The sequence below is a fragment of the Ochotona curzoniae genome, unplaced genomic scaffold (genome assembly GCF_017591425.1).
Source record: "Ochotona curzoniae isolate NIBS_2020 unplaced genomic scaffold, NIBS_Ocur_1.0 scaffold_3171, whole genome shotgun sequence".
In the NCBI taxonomy this organism is placed as follows: domain Eukaryota; kingdom Metazoa; phylum Chordata; class Mammalia; order Lagomorpha; family Ochotonidae; genus Ochotona; species Ochotona curzoniae.
The window spans coordinates 3,969,326-3,987,032 of record NW_024467104.1 but is presented as its reverse complement, the minus strand read 5'-3'; the positions used below and the strand labels follow the sequence as shown (position 1 = coordinate 3,987,032).

The window sequence follows — 17,707 nt, the reverse complement described above, 5'->3', positions numbered from 1 at the left end:
ACAATACCTGTATGCATGTGGACCAGGTCTGGAGATAAACCAGGTTAGAACAGGTCTGGGGATAAACAGGTTGAAACACTGGCAGATCTGGGAACCAGGATGGGGTACAAGAGGAGCCAGGTTGGTCCGCAACACTAGCCAGTTCACATTAAGGCTAGGACAGGGAGCTTGCTGGGCTTGGCTCAGCTGAAGCACCCACCAGCAGGAGCTGGAACTTGGGGCAATTGGACTGAGTCAGGCTGTGCAATGCCCTGGTGGATGCTGAGATGAAGGGGCAGTGGGTGCCAGGTCCATGAGTCCTGGGGGTAGGGGTCCAGTAGGTCCTTGGTAGCCTGGCCCAGGGTGTTGGGCCCACCTGCAAAAACATGTTCTCCTCCGGGGAAAAGGCAGAGCTTTGGATGGCAGAATGTGATGGACATGGAGAATATGGCAGCCCATTGTGTACCATAACAGAAAAAAGAGAATAGAACAAATTGGACGACAACCCCGCAATATGATGACAGCAAATCTGGTTGAATGGAGACTTGAGGTCACTGTGTCAGCCAATGGGCATTGTCAGGGCTTCCTCATCCTTGGATCAGTGAAATTGACAGCATTTTAGAACCATCCAAACCACTTGGACAGAACCCTTGGAAGATGCACTACATCAGGACCCTGGGTTGATATCGGGTGGTGGGTCCCCTTCCCTGGTTTCTGGGACATTTGAGAGTTTGGGTATGGCTTTCCCCTTTATCTGTCCTCTTCTCCCAGAAAAAGGAAGAAGAAATAGGAAATTGGGAAGGAATGACCACACTCTCTTTCCCTAAGCCTCAATCCTTCCCACCCTGATGAACTATGTAAACATCTTAAAAATATAAAATTAAAAAAAATAACAGAATTGGTTATATTCCTTATGACGTTTTATTGAAGAATAGGTAATATGAACAAGAAAATTTCATTTTTTAGTCTTCTGGGTCTGCTAGGGAATTATAGGAAGAGACAGTGAAGTGATAGTTATTATTAGTGATGAATCTAAGGACAGGCCCTTTTTGTTATTTAAGGTTAGAAATCACCGTGGACAATGAAAGCTGGCTTCTGAAGATCCCTCCAAGAGCAGTTTACTCGTTGAATTTGGAGGATGGATAGGTGCCCCTCCGTTGTTAATAGTTATTGGAGTAAGCTGGGTAGCCATCAGTTCTGGGAGGAGCTGAGGAAGACCCTGGTGCCATAAAGTTGACTGCATACACAGCTGGAACAATCATGACGAGCTGAAACAAGATAAAAAAAAAAAAAGAAAGAAAAAATAAAAATAAAAGCAGTACAATTACTGCAGTCCTAGTCTGTGTTCCCTGCTCCCTCCGAGTCTGGGACAATGAACCTCTAGTCAGCCCACAGTGGCATCTGTCAGGGTGCTGAGGTTCTATTTATTCTGGAGTATTCTAACTATTTCACCAAGAAGAGGCCCAACTCACCCTTCTGGTGGCACTGATTGCTCTTCTTGCAAAGTGGGCTGTGACACAATTTATGCAGAACACCAAGAGGGAGAGAATTAACAGCATGCTTGAAATTCCCTTCCCAGCGGTCTGAAATCAGAAAGAAACACACTGAGATTTTGACCTCAAGCAAAGATCAAAATCTTATTGAATCATCAAATGTTCTAATTTTCAGATTCAAGTGACTTTCACTGAGTCTGCAGGTTGTCAAGTGCTTAGCTCTGAGAGAAACGTGAATTTATTTATTAATTGGAAAGGCGGATATACAGAGAGGAGAGACAGAGAGGAAGATCTTCCGTCCGATGATTCACTCCCCAAGTGAGCGCAACAGCCAGTGCTATGCCAGTCCAAAGCCAGGAGCCTCTTCTGGGTCTCCCACGCGGGTGCAGGGTCCCAAAGCCTTGGACCGTCCTCGACTGCTTTCCTGGGCCACAGGCAGGGAGGTGGAAGGGAAGCGGGGCTGCTGGGATAGAACCAGCGCCCATATGGGATCCCGGGAGTGCAAGGTGAGGACCTTAACCACTTGCGCCACCACGCCGGGCCCTATTTATTTATTTTTTATTGGAAAGGCAGATATATAGAGAGAGGAGACATGGAGAGGAAGATCATTTGTCCTATGGTTCACTCCCCAAGTGGCCTCAATGGCTGGAGCTCAGCCAATCTGAAGCCAGGAGCCAGGCGCTTCTTCCAATTCTCACATGTTGGAATAGGGTCCCAAAGGTTTGGACCAGCTTGACTGCATTCCCAGGGCACAGGGAGGGAGCTGGATGGGAAGCATGGCTACCAGGATTAGAACTCGCACTCATATTGGATGCAGGGGTGCATTCAAGGCAAGGACTGTAACCACTCTGCTATTGTGCTGGGCACAAATTTATTCATTTGTTTTTAAATACTGAAAGATTTTTACCTTTCACGGCTACAGTATTTCACTCAAAAGTATTCGAAAGTGGTAGATTATTGCCTTTGTAATGGCTGCTTCTTTTTATACAAATGTTACATGGGCATTAAAGATATCAAGCAATCAGAAAATCAACCTATCATCCCAAATGCCGCTGCCTACAATAACCAAAATTAACATTGATTTCATTAACTCAGTATTTGTAGGCAAAAGAATACTGGATGCACGGAGAGACACTAGAGGAAGGAAAAATGATAAGCAAGTGAGGGAATGAGAGAGAGTGAGCAAGAGAAGGTAAAATCCTGCCAGAAAATGGTATCAAGTGGGTATTATACTTTCTATTTTGACATGAAAGTACTAGCATAATTTGACCTTAAAAGAAAAGTAACTAAGTCCACTAAATTAAAAGAAAAGTGAAATCCAAGAGCTTGAAGTCATTTTTAAATTGAAGAATAACAACTAAAAATAAAATTAAACAATTATTAATTATGTGAAAAGAAAATGATTAGTTTTCCTCCTTTATCTCATTTTTTTCTTTCCTCTTTTGATCTGATTTTTTCTGATTATATCATCTTTTCATTGTGTTTGGTGTTAAATACCAAAACACTTTAATTCAATTCCCTTAACTGTCATTTTCTAGCTTTTTCAGTCTTGATTGTTTTTCAAGTCTTTTAGTGGCTTCCGTTAATCTCTTTACATAGCTTCTCCCTTGCATTTCTAAGCTGTTCACTTAGTGGAACACCTATGTGGCTTAATGTTGCTCAAGTGCCGGCATGTTTCTGTTTTACTTAGACTCTTTGTTGCCTTTAAGCTCTACAAGAATTTGATTCAATGTGTTGTTCTTGAGTCAGTTTCTATCAAAACCTTGCAAACAATAGTGTCTTTCCACATTTCATGGTGCTCTATTGGAGACTGAGCCAAGCTGGGTTCTTCCCTGCCTATTAATAATTTGTTTCTTTCTGCCTGTCAGTTTGAAAAATTGTATTTTTTGTAACTTATGTTTTAAGAGGTAAGATACCAGTTTACTGATATGTAATAACTTCCACCTTTCCTCCTAAGATTATTTTCTCCCAGTATCCAAACTCAGTTGTTATTTCAAAGATCTTTATCCAGTGTTTCTGCATATCTATTTTCTATACCATTTGTTGGATTCTCTAACATAGAAAGAACATTTCTCATTTGGTTGAATAAAAGTAGGTTGGTTCTTTCATGTTTATCCTATGTGTAATTGTTTTAATGTGTTTTGTTTTATTCTATAGCAATGGTGTGGCATTATTATGCTTGCAAGTGTCATTTGGATTTTTGCTTCAATTTATCTTACTCATCACAGTGTCTTTGCTGTACCTTGGGTATGGTTTGTTCCTCCAGGATATTGTGCACTAGCAACTTGGTTCCCAATGTAATGATATTGACAAATTTAGGGCTGTAAAGAGCAAGCAGGGCTTTATGATAGATGATGATGTTATGAAAATAACCTCATTAAAGTGTTAATGCTACTCTCAAAGAATAGAATCGGTCTCCTGGGAATAAATTAGTCCCAACAGGAGTAGGCTGTTATGAAAGAATCAACCTGGTCTTTCCTGTCTTTTACTTCTTCTCTTGCCATTGAGTGACACCAGATTTCTCTCTCTTTTTGTGCCTCCCACTTTCCTCTCTTGCATATGCTCCTTCTTTGCAATGTTATGTGTAGTGAGTCTTCAGCCTGAAGCTGTTGCCAGTGCTGTGCCCTTATGCTAAACAAACCTGTTTATTTACTAAACAAAAAGTCTACAACCTCAAGTGCTTGTGTATAACAGAAAATAGACTAAGAATGTGGATTATCAATTCTTGCCTCCTTATGTTTTCTATACACTGAAAAACAGAGCAGTGTTTTCAGAACTCAAAAGTGATTCTTATTCTTTTCTTCTTCAGGCCCTTCTGTGCCTTAACAAGGAAGAGTTATCTAGGAATTCCCCGGAGGTAAAGGACTGTGTAAGCCACTTCAAGCTGTTAGCAATTTAAAAAACAAACTCTTGGCTATTTGCTTTGTTAACGTGGTTTAGACATCTTTCCTATCATACTTGGGTGGGAGCCAGAATGCCCAAACCCTTAGTGAGAAGAATGGCTTTATAAGACATTGTAAGGCATTCCAAGAACCAGACGGGGGACTGAATACTCAAATGAACTCACTTAGGAAATGTTAATATAATTACAAGTTTAAAGAATTGCTGATATAGTTTGAATGTTCTATTTTTTGCATTAAATGTTCTTTATCATGATATATATAGTTAAAAATCCATTTAATATCTGTTGCTCTTGGTATATTTAAAGAAATTAACTACTAAGAAGCCAAAACATCAAGAATATTTTTATGTTGCTTTCCATTCTTATAATGAAGACAAAAGTCCCTGCTGTGAAGGCAAGATGACAGCTTGTGAGCCTACGTGAACCTGTACTGTATAGTTCCTCCATTCCTTGAGAGGCTTGCCCCGAGATCAGCCATTTCCTCCTCAGATGGAGTCCATTGCTGGCCCCCCACATGATCATCCATGGTTGATTCTGACTCTACTTCTAGCATATGCAGAGGCGTGTGCCACATTTTTCAGTTGCTTCATTCTTTTGGCTATCTGTAGCAAAAATCAGATGTCCTAGTCACTGACATTTTCCTTGTACCCATCCTTATGCTTTAAAACACACTGAACACCAAAGTGCTTATTTCCTCTTCTTTTTTTAAATGCAAATAACTGGTTGATAAATTCTGGCTATAGAAATAGTACTGGAGGGCCCCCAAACAGCAGCCTAGTGGTTAAAATCTATGCCTGGCATGGGTCAGGATCCCATTGGGCAGTGGTTCTAATCCCAGCAGCCCTGCTTTCAATCCATCTTGTGGCCTGGGAAAGCAGTTGAGGACGGCCCAAAACCTTGTGATCCTGCACCTGTGCGGGAGACCCAGAAGAGGCTCCAGGCTCCTGACTTGAGATTTGCTCAGCTCCAGCCTTTTTTGGTCTCTTGGGGCATGAATCATTTAATGGAAGATCTTCCTCTCTGTCTATCTTCCTCTGTATATATCTGACTTTCCAATAAAAATGAAATGAATCTTAAAAAAAGAAATAGGTCTGGAATAAAAATTTGATTAAACAAAATCTATGTAGTAATGCAAGCTAAAGTAGATCTATGTGAGAGTAAAAGATAGAAGGTGTCTGGTAGATTACAAGGTACTTACCAATGCCCAGTAGGTTTGTTGAGGCATGCCATTGATGAACACATCTACCAGCAGCATAATCACTCCAGGGATGGCAAAGATAGCACTGACAATGTTCATCCCCAGGGTGCCTTTCAGCTAATGGAGACAACAATAAAAATGGGTTATATAGAGTCTAAAGGAAATTAGTTAAGTATAAGTCAAACATAATAATTCTGAATCCTGGACATTGTGAAAGTTTTCCAAGTTGAACTGACTTTGCTTTGCTCTTTGTATTGTTTACATGAAAACTACGTGTTTAGAGGAGAAGCTGTGGTCTTCCTTGGTGGAGTCATATTAGCAAAATATGGAATTTTCTGTAGTGTCTACAATAATATTGGGACATATGGCAAAATAATTTGATGCAGCTCTGAGCTGATTGCAGACACAATTAGAAATTAGAATCTTTTGCAAGGTTCAATGTTGTAAGAAAATTGCCATGTGAAAGGCCTAGTGGTTTTCTTCCCCAAAAGGACAGAGTGTGTACTTGGACAATCTGGTTAGAGGAAGGGACCCCTAAAAAATGCCACGAACGGAGATGTGTTTTGTTTTTGAGTTACAATGGGTACTTAATTAGCACTGGAGTGCTTTTCGTTTAGTTTTATTATTTTGTTTTCTCTGGAAAGCACCATGAGCCTATATTTCTATTTTTTCCTTCTTTCCTTTTGGGCAAAATCACATACAATCTTTAAACCACCTCTGCTCTAGTTGGCTGCAGCTGTTGGAAAAAATTTCCTCCTGATTCCTAAGCAGACCAGGAGGCTGCAGTGGGTAGAGTACTGTGACTGAGAGAATTGAAAGTCCTTTTTCAGTGATTATTTGTAAAAGCTTTTCAAATATCCATTTCTGGATGGTTGTAAGGGGGACTTGCAGAATTGTAGAACAATGATTTAAAAATTAAATAGAAAATCAGAGCAGAAACAAAAATCTAATAGAATATGACTAGCAGAGATACACAGACACAGACAATAAAAATATAAAGCAGAGCTGAGAAATGGCAAATGAACATAAGTGAGCATTGTAACTGCAGCTGCAAGGAGTGTTTCCTGGACTCTTGTTACAATTTCCGCTATTGCTTTGTGAACTGACTGAGCTAGTGAAAGCCTAACCAGCCCTCACGTTTACTACGTTCTACCTTGTGAGCTTGAGTCAGCCTGTGGAGTATTGCCTATGCCAAATGTCTAATTTGGTGGACTGTTCCCCTACTCCAGGACACATCACAGGGAACAATCAACAAAGACTTTTGGGAAAGCACTCCAAATCACATTTTAAAAATCTGCCTTCACAAACAACCTGCATTCTACACTCCCACCCCAACAAGTGAAAATAACATTCGAATGCATAGGAAAAGAAACTTTTAAACCTACCAGACAACTGGAAAGTTGCTTGGATGCTGCTACAGAGAGTGAGCCAGAGATTATGAACTGTAGGAATAAGATTTATTTGTGAAACAATCAGTTTCTCTCACTCTTTGTCTTAAAGATTTATTTGTCTTTACTTGATGGAATTACATAGGAAGGAAAGATTAGACAAGGAAAGAGAGATCTCCATTTGCTAGTTTATTCTCGAAATGACTGCAAAAGCCAGAGCTGGGCAGGTCTGAAGCCAAGAGCCAGAAACTTTCTTTGTGTCTCCAAGTTGGGTGCAGGGACCCTGTTTGCTGCTTTCTCAAGTCAATTGCAGGGAGATGGATTGGAAGTGGAGCAGCAGAACACAAAACAGCACCTGTATGGGATGCTGGTGCTACAGGCAGAAGATTACTTCACTAGGCCACCTCTCCAGATTCCTCTTCCTGTATGTTTGGACTTCTGTTAAAAGGAATGTTTTTCTATCATTTGTTACCTCTGCTTCTGCTCATATTCCCTAGGTTTTTTAGAACAATTCACAGGGAATTCTTGTCATCCTTCCCCATCTACCTCTACCCCCTAGCTGCTGCTATATAAAGAATTCTGTCTAGAGTGATCTTTCCTTGTTTTGATGATTCCTGAGATTCTTAGTTAAAATCTTTTCATTACTGATTGCTGAAGTTGAAAAAATTTCTAAATACTAATTTGAGAGACAGAGTAAGATCTCTCTCTCAGTGATTTTTCTTCTGATACAACTAGAGCAGTTTTTGTTGTGTCAGCCAAAATCAGGATCTGGGAACCCAGTCCAGGTCTGTCACACAGGTGACAAGAAATGAACTGCTTAAGTCATCACTTAGCTGCTTGTCAGGCAGCATGAATCAAGAGTGATGCCAGGAACTGAACCCAGGGTACTCCAATATGGGATGCAGTCCTCTTAAAATGACATCTTAGCTTCTAGGCCACGTGCCTGTCCCTACATGCTCTGGTCCTGACACACTCACCTCCTTTAGCCACTTCATATTCAATACTCAACATTTCTGTCTAAAACCTAATGAAGAAATAGAACTTTGGCTTGCCTATTGGTAGACCATAGTGAACTTTTAAAATGGAACAGCCTTTCCTGTAAGCTCAGGAATCATCAAAATGAAGAAAGCATACACTGCAATGAGTTCTGTCTATACAGATGGTTGGCTTGCTATTACCCATGTGAGGTTGATCCTCAAGTTAAGAATGGAGAGTAAAAGTTGTTTCTTCTTATGCCCATTTGAAGTTGTTATTTCTTGAAACTTTGTAGTCCTCAATGCAGGACTTGTCAGGATTGGGGCTTGAAGACTGGAGACAGCAAGACGGTGTAAACTGAGGAGAATGGCTTTTACAGAGTATACTTACACAGAGTCCACCCCAGAATGGATAAGAACTAATGAAAGTAATGGAGAAATAACCCGACTGGTTTGTGTCTGAGTATCTCAGCATTCCCAGAATGATTCCAAGTTCAGTATGCATAATTCCAATCAGGATCTGGATTGCCTGGAAAAAGAAAACAGGAATTTAAAAAAATTGCTTTTTCAATTTCAGGCCTATAAAACATTACTGTTGCTGTGTTTCTTGCTTTCCTTACTTGTAACCATGGACATTAAAGCAGGGTGTGGGCCATGAGGATTTTACTGTATGCTACACAACCTCGGGACAAGGGCTTCGTGAAAGGCCCTAAATGAAAATAATTCAAGGGAGTTTTCTCAGGGAAGTTCCATCAGAATTCTTCAGAAAACCAACTTCTTAAGTATGCATGAATGTCCACCAACAATCTACGGAAAACTCTTATAAACAAAGTCCTTTTATTATGATTTCAGTGACTGTCATCTCAAAATGGATTGACTCTTGGCCTGAGTAATCCCAGAGAAACGTAAAGGAAACAGTGAAGATAAAATGATTTGGTGGATGTTAATGTTCTAAACACTTTACATTTATTGTTGAGTGTAATCTTTCCAACAGCAGGTGGAGACACAAGAAAATAACACAAATGACGTGTCTAAGGCTGCGTGATCACTCAGGGAGATCTGGGAGGGGTTCCCATCACAACTATTTGGTACTCAGGCTCAGCTTTACTCCATTCCATCTATTCCCTAAAAACATCGATTACCACAGTCAAATTAGTACTTTTTTTATTCCTTCTTTCTGAATTCTGGTTGCATATTATGGAAATAAAAACTTGACCCTTTACTCACTCCTATTGTGTTTTTGTTTAACTTGTTTGTATGCCATCATAACTTCTTTTTTCTTTTTTGAAACCTAAAATACATTCCCAAAGGTAGCAATTACTTTTACTTTTTGTGCCTTTTATTTAACTTTATTCAGCCTTGATCATTTGAAATTTTCTTTTAAAAAAGATTTATTTTTATTTGAAAAGCCAATTTTACAGAGACAGAGAAAAAGCTCTTCCATCCACCTGTGCTCTCCCCTAATGGTTGCAATGTCTATGGGTGAGCTGATCCGAAGGCCGGTGCCAGTAGCTTCCTCTGAGCTTCTCACATGAGTGCAAGGGTGCCAAGGACTTGGGGCATCCTCTGCTGCTCTCCCAGGCCATAGGTGGGATGCTGGATTGGAAGTGGAGCAGCCAGAACAAAAGTGGTACCCATGTAGGATGCTAGTGCTTGTAAGTGGAGGCTTAGCCTATAGAGGCTTGGAGCTGCTGGCCCCAATTATGGCTGCATTTCTAAGCAATATATAGTATTTGCAAACTTGGTTCAAAATTCAGTTATGAATTTATACTTCCTTCTTCCCAAGCTTATTCCTTATCTTCATAGAGTTTTTAAATTACTTTTTTTTTTTTTTACAAAATATGAAATGCCGTTGTAATTTGTTCTGCAGTTCAAATCACAGAACAGCTTAAAGCTCTGAGTTGAATAGTAGTGATGCTCTACCTGTTCACAGCTGTGACCCCTGGACTTTTTGTCAACTGGAGTGTCTATAAAGCAAATTGCTGGCAGCATAATGGCTTAATATGCTGGTCTTCCTCTTTGGTGTTGTCATCCCCACATGGGCACCTGATTGAGCCCCAACTGAGCCCCAAGTGTAACACTTCTGATCCAGCTTCCTGCTAATGGTCCTGCCCTGCATACATGTGGGGCACCCAGAAGAAGCTTCTGACTTCCAGCTTTTTTCCAGCTCAGCTCTGGTCAGTGTAACTATTTGAAGTGTAAGCTGGTGGATGGAAGATTTCTTTCTCTGTCTTTCCCTCTCCTTTGTAATTCATTCAAATAAAATAAAGAAATCTGAAAAAAGAAAAAAAGTCCCGAACTTCACATAACATTTTACAAGCATTTTTATGCATGCCTTTTAGTTCATGGAGAATGCTCTAGTGGCTCTTCATTTTACTTAGTAGAAGCCAAACTGTGTCCTCCAGGCTTGGTGGCATCTGGACTCCTGCCACCACTTCATCCTTCAACTGTCCCCACCACTCTTCTCTCCATGCAGTCTCACTATGCTGTACTTTACTGACCTTGTCCTGTTCTTTCAGTAGGTCGCACACTAAAGGCCTTCACAGGAGTGGTGCTTTTTCTGATTGACATTACTTGTTTTTCATGTTTTCTCAAATTTCACAAGCTTAGGGAAGCCTACTCTGATCAACTTGAAACCCTCTGACAGCCTTGCGTTTCTCATCTCTTTAACACATACCAGCTTGTATTGCACAATATGTTTTCTTATGTGCTTAACTTGATTTCTCCCTCTAGGTTGCAGCCATCTGAGGCTGTGCCTGTTTTGTGTGTGGGATGCATTTTATTCCTTTTGCTCTAAGTAGCAGGGTGTTTCTTCTGTATGGCTGGAGGAGCTGAGTAATGACTTCTGCAGATTAGCTTGGCTGATAAAGGAGAGCTGATGTTCATATTTTTCAAAGCTTGTAAACATAGGTGATGAGAGGTTAGTAGAGTTTGGGGAACATAATGAACATTCATCTGCCCAGTTGCAACAGAGATGTCAAAGCTTCAAATAGGCAGAGACCTGACATAATTTGGTGGAATTATTTTGTGAAATGTATTGGTGGAAAGTACTAATGATTCCAATATTGCAGGTGAGATATTCATCAAGATCACACTTTACAGTTCCTACAGAAACAAAGGGTCAACATTCAATTCTAAGCACTCTTTGGTAGGATAAAGTATTAGTCAAGTCAAAGCATTTCCAAGGGTGCTGTTGAGAGGCACAGCAGTTCTAATGACCCCCCACTTCTTTGATGGACGTCCCATATGTAGTTCCTTTCCATTTTAGATTGAAACCAACATTTACATGATTGTGAGTTCATCTCTACTCAAACACCAGGCTGGGATCAGCCCAAAGAAAAGGTTGCATTATCCAGAAAGTTTTTTTTTTTTTTTTTTAAATCAAAGTTTGAACTGTTGGGACTAAGTGTGGTGATATAACACAATAATCCCTGACCTACAAGCTGGCATCCCACTTGGGCACTTGTTTGAGTCTTGGCCTATGACCCAGGAAAGCAGTGGAGGATGGCCCAAAGTCTAGGGGTCATGCACGTACAGACCAGGAGATGGTTCCAGGCTCCCAGTTTTAGACCAGCCCAGCTTTGGTTGTTGCAGTAATTTGGGGAGTGAAATAATGGGTGAAAGAGCTCTCTTTCTCTCTTTCTCTTCCTGTCTCTAATTCTGACATTCAAGTAAAACAAATAAATCTTTTAAAAAGAGCTAGAAGTGGTGATGCTTCTTCTATCACCTCATTATTACTAATGCTCCTGCTGCATCACCACCTGGTGCATTCTTGCATGAATCTAAAATAAATGAACTTAGCAAAACAGACTAGTTGCATCTCCCTGGAAGAAATGATGAACTGAGCAGAAAAATGTTCAGAGGTTTTTAGTAAGGGATATTAAAAAGTGGATATTCTTGCCACCTGTTACTTTATAGGTACAAGGAAACTATGAAATGCAAGATTAAAATTCCACGAAGAAATATCTTACCCCCAGTGCTTTTGCTTCTTCTTTAAACTTTTTTGTTCCTTGTGCTGCTGCTGGGTTTATCTCTTGTGTGTTTCCTTGACCCTGCTGATTTGCAAACATGATTCCTGTAGTTGTGATGAATGGAACTTGGCCTCTCTGAACTTGGTTCCCTAGGTTTATCAACCCTGGAGACCCGGGAGCTGTGTATCTGTTTTGTGGGTATGGATTGGGCATGGCTTCACTTGCTCCAGGGTTGGATGATATCATCGTGCCCTAAGTATTACAAAGCAGCTCAAGTTACTCATTTATTCACAAAAGCAATGAAGGAGCATCTTGTCAAATGTCTGCAAAAAGAAGAGAACAAGAGAGCAAACACAAGGGCAAATATATACACGCAACTGTCATTCAATTGTGGAATTCTAGATATTCTATGACTTGAAGGAGGTGATAGAGAAGGAAAATGGACATAGGCATTTTTCAGTTCTTCTTGTTTGTTTTTGTAAAATCTGTGTGTACTTATACATACTGTTGCATACATGAGTTCTGACTATCTGGAAGATGCAGAAAGAAGGAAGGGACCAGGACAGGCAGATAAATGTCCTCCCCAAATGTTGCCTGTGTGTTAATCACGTCACCTGCGAGCTCACTAGAATATAGTATGGAGGAAAATTGAATTTGCAGATGAATTTAAAGCTGATAATCATCTGACCCACGAAATAGGAAGATTGTCCTGGGTTATCAGGCAGGTTTGATATAATCTCAGAAGTCCTTAGAAATGGAAGAGTGGAGAATCAAGAAGGCAGAATAAGGTGAGGACACATTTAAACAGACAGAGAATCATTAGCCAACGGTGACCGAGAAGACACATTCTAGGAAACAGGAGAGGATAGACGGACAGCTGAAGGGCCCCTAGTGACTGACAGATATGGGGAAGCAGCAGCAGAGACGGTGGTGTGGTGTTGCAGTGATCAGAAACCCAGGCAGCATTCCAATAAATGGGGACCTCAACTGCACCAGAGACCGGAAATCCACCAGCAACCAGGTGGGAAGGGACGGTCACTGGTTGCTCAGGAGGTGAACCCAGACAAAGAGTTGTCCATCCTGCTGGTTGGTTTGATTTGACCAGCATCAGAGAGAGAGCAGCAGTTCCCACAGAGGTGGTGGGGAACAAGGTGAATACATGGTCCAAACCCTCACTAGAGCCAAATCCTGTGTCATCTTGTGTAGGAAGGCAAAGGTTATTGGACAGGACTGTGCATACACTAAGCTTGTGGTGAACTCTCTTCTGGTTCAGTGTATCGCAACGATGTGGTATCCTACAGGTTCAACCCACAATAAGTCCGGGTAGCCTCAAGACCTAGTGGGCAGCAGATCAAGAACTCCATGAATAGCAAATCAGACGCTATTTTGTAGTGTGGCAAAGGCTTTGAGACTGGAAGGACAACAGTGAGCTGTGCATGCACTGAGCTAGGAGAAAACTCACTAAGCTTAGTGCATTGCACTGGGCCTACATTGAAAATAATTCGAACTCAAAAAGGTCCATGTGGCCTTCAGACCTAAAGGCCAGCAGATACCAGCAAGATCAGCACAGTGAGCAAGCTAACTATTCAGGACATCTAGTGTCTCCCTAACCCTGGGAAGTGCTCAAGCAGGAAGTGGGAGAAAGTTTGTATAGACAGCCTCATCATGAGATCAGAGGAGGTGGAGAGGCTGAGCCAGGAGCTGGGGGTATGGAGACCATGGTGTTAGTCTAACGTAAGAACCCAGACCTGGAACTCGCTGGAGGGAGTGGCACAGTGACTGCAAACAAAGAGCCATGTACCAACCATAATAAGTAAAATCGAACTGTAGACCTGTGGGTGACACAGCTTAGAAACCTGCCCCAAGGAAAAGAATCTGCTAAGCAGAAGTGCAATGACCAAGAGCAAAAGAAGAGACAGAGGCACAATGATTGTCACTGAAGACTCCCCTGCAAAGGAGCAAAACCCTTTGCCAACCTCAGAGTTCACTGAGGAAGACATCGAGAAAGTGGGGGGTACAGAATTCAAAACACTTGCCATAAAATTTCTTATCAACAATGAGAAGCATGTAATGCAGGCATTCAAGGAATTGTAGGAATATATCACACTGGAAATGAATCAAATGAAAGCTGATAGATCAGAAAGTAGGGATATAGTAGAGCAAATAAAAAATGTAGTAGAGAGTCTCCAAAATAGAATGAATGAAGCAGAGGAGAATCTCAGAATTGGAAGAAATTTCCTGTCACCAGAAGGAAACAAACAAAAAGCTGGGAGTAGACCTGGGTCAAGCTAAAAAAAGTATTCAAGAATTGAAAGACAGTATTAACAGCCAAATGGAAGAGTTACTGGAGTCCCAGAAGGTGCAGAAAGAGAAACTGGGATTGAAGGTGTATTCAATGAAATAATAAGGAAAATTTCCCCTAATCTAGAAAAAGAATTGGAAAACAAAATACGAGAGAAATGAGAGAATGAAACCCTATGAGTGGTTTACAAAAAACCATTGACTTTCAAAATGTCAATGCCATGAATAAGAAGGCAGGAGACAGACCAGGGTGTAGTGACCAGAGTAAGAATTTTCCTGAGCATTAAGTAAGCGCACAGGTAGCTGCAGTTTCAAATCATCCCATTAAGTTGTATATTGTGCCCTATGTCCACATGCGTGTGATCTCATGAACTCCTTTACTGTTGATAATTGCATGGTTTTAGTTTCTTTGAGAAACTTGGTGTAACAAGACTTTTGTCTGCTGTTTAATTTTTGGACTAGCATCCTTAAATTCCATCTATTGTGTGAAACTATTAATAGTTTTCTTCATAAAGATGATGGCTTATCCCCATGTGCCATTTCATAGAGTCAAGTTCAGTTTTTAAGCAAACCAGCCCTTTAACTTATAGCAACTTGGCCAAATACACAAACAGCTAAAATGCTTGGGGGCAAATAACTGATTTCCCAAATGAAATGAGAGCCATCCTGTGAATGATACAGAAAAAGTGCAAATAGTGACAAGACTCATTTCACAGACTCCACCTAATGATTTAGCATATTAGCACCTGCAGCCTTCCACAAATAAAGCTCCTAGCAAACTGATTCTTCCTTTTTTTTTTTTGACAGTAAGAAGCGTCCTAATTAAAATTCTTCCAACACCAAGTGCTACCATATTTCTTCTATGCTTGTAGTCTTATGGCAACCACATTGCCACTGAATGTTCGCAGTAGGGAATGCCTGTTGTTTGTTGATTAATGTTGATGGAATGGCACACATTTGAACCTTCTATGTCACATGTCACCTTTTTTTCAAGATCTAGTTCTTCATATTTTCTCCTTGCTTTTTACCTATGCTATAGCACTTGATTTTTTCATTCATCTCTTGTCTCCTTAACCTCATCATTCCATTTTCCCTTATTCATCTACTGATCTTGACATAAAGAATTGTCTTCCACCTTTCCAGCCTAGAGATTAAAACACAGCACAGAACACAGAAAGCTGTATCCACCCCCGTTATGCCCATCAACGCGAGTGTAGACAAAGGAAGAGATGTGTCCATGGACTTACTTGGTTTCCTTGACACCTGTGTGCTTTCTCTTTAGCAGTTGAAGACTCTGTGCCTGTCTCAGATGCTCACCTGCATTTTATAAGCATCTTTCACTTCATTGATCCAAACCGACCTATCTCTCATCTTTTTTTATAATTCCAAAGTCCTTTTATTGTTGACCAATGTCAGCATAAATGTCTACATACGCCCTTCATGGCTGACCAAGAGGTGCTGCTTAGAAGGAACAGGATTCAGAAACAGCTGGAACTTGAACCAGGCAGTCTGTATGCAATGTGGATGTCCCAAGTGTTGTCTTAATCACTACACCAAATGCCTGCTCCTAATGTAATTCTTAATAGGGGCATACTATTTCACTTTTTGGAAATGATCTGTTTTATTTAATTTTACTTATTATTAAAAGCTATTTTTAAAAACTACTTTAAAATTTTAATAGTTTTATTTTAAATTTAAGTATTATACTTATTCAGTCCTATTTTACAGTGTAAATACTTAACCTTTTACTGGATTTCCACAGGGCAGAAGTCACATGGTATAACTCATAAAATGCTTGTGGAATGAGTTAGAGATAAGGATGTATGTTCTTTTTTCTCTTGTGTGTTATCAAAGGTTTTCTTTCTCTTGTGGTTTTCAGCTTTGTAACATTTTACTTCAGAATAATTTCAAGTTCATAAAGCAAAAATTGTGAGGTAGTAATATACAGACTTCTTGTCAAACTCATCCCACTTTGTCTTTTATGAATATGCTGTATTTGTATGTTTGTGAAAACTAATAACCCTCACCAAGCTTCTGTTTCTATAATCTAAGCTCCTTGTATTCTTCTCACCTCTCCTAATTGCTAATTTATGTGTTCTTCTAAAATATAAAATGTGATGATGATTTATTAATGCTGAGATTAAGAAAGTGATCATTTCAATCTTATATTTTTCAATATTTCTCGAAGTTTGAAGATAAGTACAGGAACAGGATGTCTCCATTATGTTAGAATGAGCCCAGTATCATGTTGATTTTCTGACAAGGGATGCTATGATTGACTTGACTGCTAGTATGCAGAGAACAAGAAGAGAAATCTGAGAATGAGTGGTGATCTTTAAGCCCAGATTCCCCAGATATGGCCTGGTGACCTTCAGACTCACCTCTTCATCAGATTAATTTGTATCAGACCTGTATACTGTCCTCTTTCCTTTTCTGGTGTCATAACTGGAATTGTTGCCGTCAATGATGTGATGTTTCTGTGTGTTACGCTGTTGTGTATTTCCTCAACTCCCTTTGATAAGGATTGGATATAGCATGATTTCATAATCTCTTTATCATTAACTGAGACATGCTTGTAAAACTTGGTTAAATACTAATGAATTGCTGGCTGATGCCACAAAATTCACTTTACAAAGGAAGAGAAAGATTCTGAAATGTGTAGTCCCAGAATATGCAGATGTTATGGGAAATGTTTTCTCTACCTTTAGTGATTTTTCTTGCGAGCTTAGAAAAAAAGATCCAAAATGGTATCTTGTGGAGTTGCCATTGTATGTCTGAAAGCATCTCTGGAGATAAACGTGAACGTTTTGTCAGTAGCTAATGAACTTCTAACCCAACAAGAGATATTCAATAATAGAAGCTATTATTGTTGCAGCATAAATGACATTTATTAGTAAATTAATTTGTTTTATTTTTATTTTTTTTTTTTTTTACAGATGACAAAGGACATTTATTCAGAGTCAATTCAGCCATGTGTGTAAAAAAAATCTATCACTGTGTCAAGGACTAAAACAATCAGGTTTGTGTATCTCCCTGCCTCTTTTTGGGACAGGGAACCCATATGACTTGTGTTGAATTAAATAGTAACATCTCTGACTCCAGGGCCATCCTTCAACTCAGCTTCCCAAGCTATTAGTGGAGAGAAACAAGGTTTACATAAAGAAAAATCCTTCTGCTACAAACTGGTACTTTTATAAAGCATGCCAAAGTGAATTACAAGGAAAGTAAAATACAAACACAACTGCTTGAGCTTTTAAAAATTAGAAACAGTAGGTGTAATGACTTTATAATCGTGTATATCATGTAAACAACAAGAACATGGAAAAATAGAAAAGTTTTCCAAATCTGAGCATATTGATGGGCAATTAACAAAAATTATACATTATTAAAAATGTAACTACTATTACATATAGATATTTGTCCTTCCAAAGTGGTAACCAAGGAGAAAATTACCAAGGGAATAGTTATATCCTATGTCAGAAGTATGTATTCATGCTTGAA

At 39.9% G+C, this 17,707-nt stretch overlaps 3 protein-coding genes across 3 annotated transcripts in view; all 3 read right to left on the bottom strand.

The window, feature by feature from the left end:
• Window positions 1-17,453, bottom strand: part of MS4A13 (membrane spanning 4-domains A13) — a 40,642-nt gene extending 23,189 nt beyond the window's left edge. The window contains exons 1-2 of the mRNA XM_041004052.1: window positions 17,444-17,453; window positions 15,313-15,316 (exon numbers count right to left, since the gene is read on the bottom strand). The gene's annotated coding sequence lies outside the window, so the exon portion shown is untranslated. The remainder of the gene's footprint in view (window positions 1-15,312; window positions 15,317-17,443) is intronic.
• LOC121172306 (membrane-spanning 4-domains subfamily A member 12-like) lies at window positions 1,140-12,151 on the bottom strand. Its single transcript, XM_041004157.1, has 5 exons — window positions 11,906-12,151; window positions 6,958-7,014; window positions 5,573-5,689; window positions 1,452-1,562; window positions 1,140-1,247 (listed from the first exon to the last, which is right to left on the bottom strand). Exons 1-5 carry the CDS (start codon window positions 12,149-12,151, stop codon window positions 1,140-1,142), a joined length of 639 nt encoding a protein of 212 aa, XP_040860091.1.
• LOC121172305 (membrane-spanning 4-domains subfamily A member 12-like) overlaps window positions 12,190-17,707 on the bottom strand; it is a 40,379-nt gene continuing 34,861 nt past the window's right edge. Inside the window, exon 5 of the mRNA XM_041004155.1 lies at window positions 12,190-12,228. Within this exon, the coding sequence (XP_040860089.1) occupies window positions 12,190-12,228 (39 nt within the window). The remainder of the gene's footprint in view (window positions 12,229-17,707) is intronic.

What these genes read in the sequence shown, in the direction of transcription:
- LOC121172306 (XM_041004157.1), bottom strand. Translation starts at nt 12,151, where the DNA reads ATGATATCATCCAACCCTGGAGCAAGTGAAGCCATGCCCAATCCATAC. An exon ending in AGCAACTTTCCAGTTGTCTG is followed by an intron (nt 5,690 to 6,957) that starts GTAGGTTTAAAA and finishes TGTCTCCATTAG; the next exon opens with CTGAAAGGCACCCTGGGGAT. An exon ending in AACAAACCTACTGGGCATTG is followed by an intron (nt 1,563 to 5,572) that starts GTAAGTACCTTG and finishes TTCTGATTTCAG; the next exon opens with ACCGCTGGGAAGGGAATTTC.